Source organism: Octodon degus, unplaced genomic scaffold, assembly GCF_000260255.1.
Source record: "Octodon degus isolate 3935 unplaced genomic scaffold, OctDeg1.0 scaffold00200, whole genome shotgun sequence".
Classification (NCBI taxonomy): Eukaryota; Metazoa; Chordata; class Mammalia; order Rodentia; family Octodontidae; genus Octodon; species Octodon degus.
Genome location: NW_004524776.1, coordinates 1032917 through 1043148, shown reverse-complemented (window position 1 = coordinate 1043148; position 10232 = coordinate 1032917). Strand labels below are relative to the sequence as shown.

Genomic DNA, 10232 nt, shown 5'->3' with positions numbered 1-10232 from the left:
AGAGGCAGGCGGGAGGCAGCATCCCAGGCCTGGGGAGCAGAGCAAGAAGGCCCTGCTCCTCGCTTGTTATTGTCACCCTCAGTCCTGGATCAGGCTGAGAGAGCAGTCACTCAGCATACTTACCCATTGCCATGGATGAAGAAGACTGGAGGTCTCATGACAGCCACTAATAATGTCCCATCTGGAGGAAACACACACTTATCCTCACACTGGTCGGAACCAGTCCCAGCCCAGTTCACTCCTGCCATGTGCCCAACATTGGGAGAACTCAAGGGTTTAGTGAGCAGCCCTCATTATCATCCAGCACTTTACTACTGTCAATTTTCACAATCACCTTGTGAGGTATTACTGTCATATTAGAGGAGAAACCAATACCCAGAAAGGTAGGGCTGGGGCTGGCACGATGGCACGCACCTGGAATCGGGGGTTGAGGCAGGAGAGTCACCTGTGAGCGCAAGGCCAGCCTGCATTACATGAGCCATGGATGTAGCTCAGTGATGGAACGTGTGCTCAGCATTCATGCGGTCTTCGGATCTAGGCCCCACTCATCAGTGGGAGACAGGGCCTCAATCCCCAAGCACCTGGCCCAAGATCATACAGCAAGGAATTAATGAAGCTGCTAAACTCCAAAGATCATTTTCGTTGTTCCCTTGGCTTATTTTCTGTGTGATCTTTAGAGGTTGTTTTGTTTTGTTTGTTTTTTTGGGGGGGTGTTTGTTTTTGTACTATACTAGGGATTGAACTCGGACATTATGCTTGCCAAGCAGGCACTTATGAAACTGAGCTATATCCCTGGCCTGGATCCTCAGCATTTGTTTGTTCTCTTCAGTACTGGGGATTGAACTCAGGACCTTGCGCTTGTCAAGCAAGTGCTTATTCTATTGAGCTATCTTGGGGGCCGGGGAGATGGCTCAGTGGAATAAGTGGCTTGCTGACAAGTGCAAGGGTCTGAGTTCAATCCCCGGTTCCACAAAAACAAAAAACAAACAAACAAACAAAAAAAAACTCTACTGAGCTATCTCCCTGGCCCAAATGGAGATGCTAACAATATATCCTTTATTTATTTATTTGCAGTACCGGGAATTGAACTCAGGACCCTGTGCTTACCAAGCAAGTGCTTATTCTACTGAGCTATCTCTCCGGTCCCCTCAGCATTTCTGTAGCCTATTAGATCAATAAAAATATAAGAAGGATAAACATGGGCAACAGGATAGTAACCTTGACCTAAAATCCTGCTCACTGGGGCCAGGAAGATGGCTCAGTAGAATAAGCACTTGCCTGGCAAGCACAGGGTCCTGAGTTCAATCCCTGGTACCACAAATAAATAAATATAAAATCCTGCTCACATTTCATTCTATTCCCTATTGCCATCAGTTTGGGTGCATAGGTTCTGGGGACCCACAGCTGCAGCAGGCTCTCAAAAGACAGGGTGGGGCAGGGGCTGCTCTCCCATGATCGGGAGGGTCATAGGTGATGCTTTGAAAGCATGGTGACAGCTAGGGATAGCAGGATACAGAGCTCCATGTTTTGGAGGTCAATGGCTCCAACAGGGGCACTGATGACATGTGTACACCCTTATGTGCCACATAGCACCTGGCCACAGAGAACAGCTAAGGAACACTGGGAGAAGCAAGGATGCACAATACACACAACAAAGGCCAGATGTGGGGCTGGACAGCTTCACAGCTGTGCTTCCCTTTTCTCACTGGAAATACTGGAGTGAAAAGTGCCCACACTATAGAACTAGAACTATTAAGGTTCAATGAAATAACAGCACACCCAATGCACCTAGTGCCAGGTCTGGGCTAGGGCCAGAATGCTTTTTCCCTTCCAAATTCATATGGAAGCTTGTCACTGGAAGTTCCACTTTATAGAGAAGGGCCCTGTATAAAAAGGTCAGTATGGCCCCCTTTGGTGATGTGGCTTTCACTCTTCTGCCTTGTGAGTGAGGATGTTCCTCGCCTAGTGAGGATACAGGGTTCTAGGAGTGAACGCTGGGCCCACACCATGCACCAAGCCTGCGGGCTGGCCTTGTACCACTCAGCCTCCAGCACCATGGGGTCAGTGTCCGTTCTTTGTAATTATCCAGACGATGGTTTGTTTTGGTAGCACAGGACAGATTACGATATTGGACACACAGTGGACACTAGAAACTACAATTAAATCTTCTCAAGGCATCATTGTTCAGAGGTAAGACAAAGTGTAAAAACATGTTCCTCTGGAAATTTGGGCAGTGAATGACATGTAAGGGCTCTGGGGAACACCTCCAGGGAAGTGAACAGGCCCAGGGGGACTCAGATGTGGAGCAAGTCCCAGCAGGACAGAGCACAGGGGAACGTTGGAAAACCGTGGACTGAGAAGTGAGAGTTGAGATCTCCACTGTAGCTGAAAGTCAACTTCCCCGCCTGGAGCGAGGAAGAAAAGGCCGGTGCATCCAAGGCTCTTCAGTCTTGTGCACCTCACTTGAGGCCAGGCTAAACTGCTTATAAATGGGGCCCCTGAGCACTCAATCGTATGGAGGAGTCGCCGAAGTGTGGAGAAGGTCCATGCCAGTTGTTCTTTGATCTCCAAAATTACAAAGTTTGTTCAAAAGCGGGGAAGGTGGCTCAGTAGAACAAGCACTTCCCTGGCAAGCACACAGGCCTGAGTTCAATCCCCAGTTCCGCCAAAAAAATCTGGCAAATGCACAGGCATCGAAGTCTCAGATGGGTTCTCAGAGACAGCAATGCTGTAGACACCTGAGTCCTCAGCTGAAAATCTGGTGAATGGATAGGTGCTAGGACCTCTTTAACAGTAAGACTCAGTAACACCCCATGGATCAGGATGACCCAGATGCCCGCCCTGTTCCCCAGCCCCACCTCTGGATCTCTGCAGTTCAGCTGTGGCCAGAGGCTGGAAGAATAAGACTACAGCCCAGGGATCCTGCTTGTGGGAAACTCAAGCCCGTCTCCTGTGGGTTAGCCCCTACCCAGCAGCCACAGGCAACACAGGCCTCAGGAACCTGGCTAAGGTCATCTGCTTCCTTGCTAACAGAAGATATTTATGCTATTAAACCCATCAACCTAGCTAGGTAGTGGTGTATACCAGCAATCCTAGCACTCTGAAAGGCTGGAGCAGGAAACATCACAAGTTTGAGCCCAGCTTGGTAATGTAGTGACCGTTAAGACTCTGTCCTTGGGCCAGCCAAATAGCACAGGGGCGGGGTTCAATCTCTGGGCCTGCCTTGCTGGCCCCTGGCCCTCCACCCCCAGCCCGCACCCCTGCACTGAGACAGCAACTGAGACTGGGCATGGTGGCACACACCTGTAATCCCAGCTCTTGGGAGGCTGTAAACCAGAGAATCATGAGTCTGATCTAATAGTGAGACGCTGAACACCCTGTAGACCTTTCCCCCAAAATACAAACTTCTCAGTTGTACTCTGCAGGACCTCCTCCTTAGCAGTTCCATGGTAGATTTCCCAGTATTCCCAAAACACATAATCAAGCTTGAGGCAAATATTAACACTCAATTCTGGCCTGTTAAGACTCCCTAAAGAGATGTTCAGCATGGTCTAAACGTGAGGCTCCGAACTGTTAACGCCTTTTTTAAATGGAGCCTTTATCTGCCACATCTGACATTACTCTTTCCCAAAGCCTCCTGTAGGAAGTGAAATGCGGCAGCCAGGTCCAGGATCAGGTGGGACTCTCCTGTCACACACCCCTGGCTAGCAGAAAGCAGACTGGGAAGGGGCTTCCCACCTCCTTGGTCACTTGCAGCTCCCTACTTCAGCTTAAAACTGTTGGTTGCACCAGACCAGTGCCGGCCATTCTGAAGCATCCAGTGACACAAACAGCCCACATGTCCTAGGTTCTCCACCCACTGCCCTGGGCTGAGGTACCCAGACCTCATTAAATGGCAAAAATGGGTCCTGTATGTACCACATGAACATGAGGAAGCTTCCAAACTCTACCTCCAATTCCAGGTAAAGTTTGAAAACCTGGACTCTCTTCAGGCATTTGTTGGTGGCAAAACTTGCTAATTCTGTACAAATATCCCTATGCTTGTTTTGCCCTCACATTCATGCAGCTGGGCTAACACCATTTTCTTAGTGTGATATGCCTTACCTTTTTCCAGAGACAAGGCCCAACAGTACTATGACTCAACATCCCTGAGGCTGACAGTGACTTTTTCTTGAACTACCTGACCAATCAATGAAGTACCCCTTAAATGATAGCTGTCAAAGAACCCTGAACAGTTCAGTCCCAACCCAACCTATGAAAATTGGAGCTGCAAACTTTCACAAGTGCACTTTGTTGGCTTCAGAGCCAACAGAAATGGACATTTAAGTGACTTAAAACTGCCTCCTTCCTCAAGTCTACTCTATCCAAGACATGCAGTCAAGTGTAAATTAGAAATTTCAAGATTTACTACAAATAATGAAAACTTCCATTTTTATACTATATATTCAAATGTAAACATCTCAGGCCAGTAAACGAAATACGAGTACCAACCCCAATGTTTGTATTAACACAGCCTGTAGTACGGTGACCTGGGCAGAGCAAATGCAGCCCTGGTCCGCCTCCAGAGGCCACCAGGTGCTCTCTGGTGACTTGGCTCTAAGAACTTCCTAGGTGAGAAAGTGCAGCAAGCAAAATCTCCCAGAATATGTTCTAGGCCTTTTACCCTTACAATTACCCTGTGAGAGTTTTGACAGAGAAGTTCCTAGGGCCCAAAGAAACCAAGGTGATGACGGGGACCCACACGGCCCTCTGCAGGTGTTGACAGGTTTGGTGCAGTTCCTAACTAGGTTTAACAGTGACCACTTTAGTCACGGACACACCGGTGGCCCAGTGTACTGGCACAGGCTGTTCCAGTATGAGCACTTCCATAGCAAGAACTATACCCACATTTTCAGCAGTATTTACACAGTACGTGAAATGTGTTGTCAAGTATCAAGGCAAAGGTCCTTGCCTCTGCATATAATTAAGACTCCAGAGCATGACCCCAACCTGATTCAACCATCCAGGGCCTACCGACACCATCTTCTGTAGACCGTTACACAAGTGATGGTGTACAGGGAAATAGAAGGACTTGTTCACAGCAGAGCAGCCGCATTCACCAGTGAACACAACAGCTGTACAGCACCACACTTCCTACACCAGCACAAAGGCTCAAAACGATCAAGTGGAAGCACCAGAGTCCGCTGAGGCATTTTATTTGTATGTTTTACATCCTTAGAAAAAGAATCCCAGGATTTTTCCTCCTGTGTGTTTTCGTCGCGCTTCTTCATGATCCATGATGCCAGCTGAGGTCGTCAATACAATGAAACTACAGAGAAAAAAACATGCTCGTGAGTTATACGGTTACATTTAAGTTGCCTTCTCTCCTATGGCAAACACTAACCCTTACCAGCGGCTTACTATGTCTCCCTGTGAGGAAAGCAGGCACTGATGCGGCCCTGAGTGGGAGACTACCAGAGTCAGCTGTGCACAGACAGCTCCTAGAACCAAAATACCCAGAACACCTTTCGCTCAGAGGCAAACAAGGATTTGAACACAGGAGGGTCTTTCAGTCCAAGTTTCCCCAAAGCCTGCAGCTCAGAAGTGATTCAGAAGGGTGGGTGAGATAGCTCGGTGGACTAAGCACCTGCTCAGGCAAGCGCAGAGTCGCTGTTAACCTGCTGCCGCCCCCGGGAGCACTTAGCCTGCAACCATCCGGGCGTGGTGGCACACCTGTAATCCCAGCACTGGGAAGGCTGAAAACAGGAGGATCACTACAAGTCCACGCTGCAGGGTGAGACCAAGTACCAAATTTAAAAAATGGAAGGTGGGGGCAGTGATTCAGGCCATGCCAGGAAGACACAATACAATCTATCCTACCTGTAGTGAGCAGACATGAAAGCAGATGCAACTCTGCTAATCCAGCCAAAGCTGTCATGTGCCTCTCAGACCTGAACCCTAACGCAGGACATGTGGCAAATGCTTGCTATCAGGGGAAAAAAATACAGCAGAACTTCACTTTAGATTTTGGAGAAGATGGCCATGTTTGTAGAAAATACATGGTATTTTCTAACAGAAGTATTCATGAACTGAAGTACCACTGTAAGAAAACGCAATTGTACCCAACATAAAAACACCACAGCAATTCCTAGCACCAGCATTTTCTCGAGCCAACTCACCCAAACTGACGAGACGGGAGCAGGTTATTCTGCCATTTTTCCAGATCTTTCAGCTGTACATCAAACCTGGGGCTAATCACACCACACTGTAAAAAAATAAAAATTTTTAAAATTTCACTTAACCAGTTAACAGGAAACTAACAAATGTAGGTGTTCCTAACTGCTGACTAGTCAGTGATCAGTCACTACCTAACATGTATTCCTGTGGGCTGGAGAGCAACCTGTCCACAGTCAATGACCGTGCCAAGGAAATGAGCCCAACCCAAGGAAGGGTTGACACAAAAATTTTATTTTTTCTGTTATGTACTTAGTACAGGGTCTACAAGGTCTCACTCACAGTGACCTTCCTGTTTTCAGCCTCCCAAGCACGCCCAGGAGATTGGCCCAGCCTAGTCTCAATCTCCAGTCTCAGCAAGCCCTGGGGGCAAGACCATGCAGGTGCTTTAGTCTGCTGAACTATGTGGATAGCCAAATTTTTAACATGTACCACAGCAAAAGTTCTTAATAGCATTTGTCACACGATTACATGGAAATGCAAAAGCAATGAATTCAAACATCTGCAAACATAAGACAACTTCATAGATGGGCTCTACTTAGAAACACTGACACATGTAACTGGACTGGGGGTGTGACATAGGTCAGTGTGATGGCCACAGGCTCAATACTCAGAAGGATGTCTGAGGGTACCAAATTGCCCTTTATTCTGCTTAGGTTTTCTCTATTTCTGTTATAAGGGGTTATAAAATTGAAGGGTGTTGTACCTGTTACACCCACAGTTCTGCAGCCCTCCTGCCTCAGCCTGCCAGAATGTTGGATTATAGGCATGTGACAGCATGTCTAGCTCCAAGGCAATATTAAGTGAAAACTGTGATCAAGGCCAGGACTTTTAACACCATCTACCCTCTAAATTCAGTCACCACATTTGCAGGGTAAAGGTAGGCCCATCTCTTATTTGAAGGAGACAGATATTAAGCAGAGTTGAGAGAAACTTAAAATAACCTTACCACCACCCACTGCACTAAACATGTCTTTGGGCAACTCTTTCTTGTCTTCACCTCATCCATACTGGACTAAGTATCTCAAAGTCATTGAAAATACCTAAACCATAATATTTTCATAGTAAGCACCTGGACCTCTCAATACTTGGATCAGATATGGTGCAGGCCTGTAATCCCAACACTTGGAAGACTGAGGCAGGAGGATCACCCAGTTTGAGATTAGCCTAAATTGTATAAGGACACTGTCTAAAGACAAAGACTACAAGCAATTTTAAAAAACCACACTTGGTGCTCTCTGTTGCATTGTCTCATTTAAAATGGAACATTAAAAACAAACATCTTAATTCTGCTACTACATGTATCTAGAGGCCCACTGACTTTTTGTACTGGGAACTGAACTGAGGACTTGGTGCTTGCCAGGCAAGTGAGCTATATCCCTGGCCCCTACCATTTTTGTCTGCAGTGAAACTGTGCCCATGAAAAGCAGGGTTACATTTTCTATTAGACTGAGCTGGTGTAATGCATTATGTACAAAGTACCTGGGAGGACACGTACAACTGAGCTGCAAATGACTTCACTACCAAAATGAAAAGGAGTCTAAGACCTCAAAAAACACAGGAAGTCAATGCTAACAAAGCAGCAAATAATTCTGGTACCGAAAGAGAATGCCAGCATCAACATCAAAACACACATCACCAACACCAAAATAACAAGCTACTGAGTAATTTAGTGGCCTTGAGCCTTCCAAGTTCAAGGAACTGAAGTTGACAGTGTATCTTAGATTCAAACACTTAAGCACCTATCACCAGTGTTGGTTTCACTATTCGACACCTCCCTTTAAGACAGCGCATACTTCAAACACTTCAGCGGACAAATATCCAGAGCCAACAATCTTGGGAACGATAGTTAAATTTGGTATATGTGGTCTTTACAAAGACCAACTACAATGTTAGAGAATTATGAAGACTCTAAAATGAATAAAACAATCCTTACCTTGTTTAACCTGCCTGTGAGGTTGACAACAATTTTTCCAGCCCTGTGATCATCAATGATTTCAAATTCGCCAATGTAACCTATGAAATAGGACTGTATCAAATTAAAGACATACATCTGAGACCTGAGCTACTGTGCATCTCTAGTGTTTCTGCTTTTGCCTACTAGGTTTTCTCCCTCACATCAATCACTTCCAGTGCCTTAATGCCTGCTCTGTTTTCACAATCTTGTATCTTATAAAATTTAGGGGGCAACAACATTTAAACTACCCACCCCCCAATTGTGAACAGTATTATCTTCCCCTTAACCCTTCTAACACCAAAAGGCAGGAGACCTGCCTTGCTATGAGTTGTCATCTAGCAGTGAGACAAGCGTCTTTCTTCAACAATCCTATTTAGTGATCTTCAGTCATGTCATCGGAACAAACTGCTCTTCTCCACACTCCCAACTAAAACCAGCAACAGAACTGCTTCCTTTACAAATCTTGGTGTTAAAAAGTGAAACACAGCAACACACTTACCATGCTTCATCATCACAGTTAGAAACCGGACAATGACTTTGGAGCACGGCCTAATGAGGACCTGGCGTTTGCCTCTCTTTTCGGCATTGTTGATGCTCTTGAGAGCATCAGCCAGGACATTCATGCGCACCATTATGGCTGTTCAGGAAGATAAAACAACTTTTACTGCCATTGTCAAGTACACTGAATATTCAATCATTCCTATGATTTCTAATGTAGGCCATCCCTCCTATTGCGTTTTCTAAATATCCCCAGTACCCAGGAAAATTCTTATAATTACTGTGGTTGTTGAAAACAAGCAATCAACAGTCAAGACACTAAACTCACTCATCAATCACTGATCGCAGGACATGAATGGCTCAAGATGAGATATAAGGGGAAAAAAAAAATCCTCAAAAGTGGCAGTAACTGTCACCTACCCACAACGAAAATACCAGCTATACCCAGTTACTGAGAACAAGCTGGGAATCACCTTCAGTGCTTCCCCAGTTTTTAAGTCAGCAACATCCGCTCTTCCGATTTCCAAGTCAATTCACTTTTAACCTTGTTCTAATATCCCGAGATGCTGATTTACTTTCACCTAACAACTGGAACTAGAACTTTCAACAGTAAAAGCCTAAATCGCAAACAGAAACATGCCACCCTGCTGCACTCTTATAAGGATCATGAACTGCAACATAAGTTTTAAAAGTATTTAAAAACTAAGATCAAATCATGTTTCAAGCTCGAGGATGTGCGGACTTATTTCAACAGAACACTTGAGGGGAAACCAGGATCCCCGAAGTTAGGTGAGTTCCCAGCAAACCGCCAACCCAAGTAGGGCGAAGTTTCCCGGGCTTGGCTGTCTCAGCCTCCCAAGCTGCTAGCGCACCCGGGGCAGTTAAGTAGCTAGAGACACCACCCACCCGGCCACTGTCCCAGATGCGGCTAGAACCAAGACGCTACCTTAGCCGCTAACGGGAGGTCCAGGCAGCGTGGACTGAGGCAGGGCTGCTAGAAGCGCCGGTTCCCGCCGGAGATGCGGCCTGCCTCCCTAGAGGCAGTCTACCCACTCGGAGAGCGTGGGGCACTCGGGGATCGTTCCCCTCTGAGCCTTCCTAGGCGCCGCAAAGCCAAGATCCGCGGCACAGGAGGGTCCCAGCGCCCCTCCAGAGACCCAAAGCCAAGCCTCAGACTGTGGGATGGCGCAGATAGCCGATGGATTAAATCGGAGTCACCAGAGAGTTACTTACCGGCACGGAAAGATGGCGGAAAGAGGACGGGAGGGGTGAGCGCACAGAGTAATGGGAAACAAGCAGGCTATCGCGAGATTTCCAAAGTATCGGAAAAAAATACACAAAGGGACGAGTACGCTAACGTAGGGGCGGAGCCTCCTCAGGGAGTGAAAGTTGACAGCCGAAAGAGTCGAACTCCGAAGGTAAATCCTAGACGAGCCCCAGGTACGACTTAAAGTTTCCACTACGTTTTGGCCCTTAATCTGTACGAATACAAAACCAACAACAAGGTCCTAGATGCTTGCTAATTTTCATTGCAATAAGCATTCGCTGACCATTTATTTTTTTT

The 10232-nt window shown here is 46.6% G+C and overlaps 1 protein-coding gene across 1 annotated transcript; it reads right to left on the bottom strand.

Annotated features, from left to right (window-relative positions):
- Nucleotides 1–5160: 5160 nt before the first annotated feature.
- Nucleotides 5161–9962, bottom strand: Rps15a (ribosomal protein S15a). Its single transcript, XM_004644490.2, has 5 exons — nt 9902–9962; nt 8670–8807; nt 8150–8229; nt 6159–6244; nt 5161–5308 (listed from the first exon to the last, which is right to left on the bottom strand). Exons 2-5 carry the CDS (start codon nt 8800–8802, stop codon nt 5215–5217), a joined length of 393 nt encoding a protein of 130 aa, XP_004644547.1. The 5' UTR covers nt 8803–8807; nt 9902–9962; the 3' UTR covers nt 5161–5214.
- Nucleotides 9963–10232: the final 270 nt, after the last annotated feature.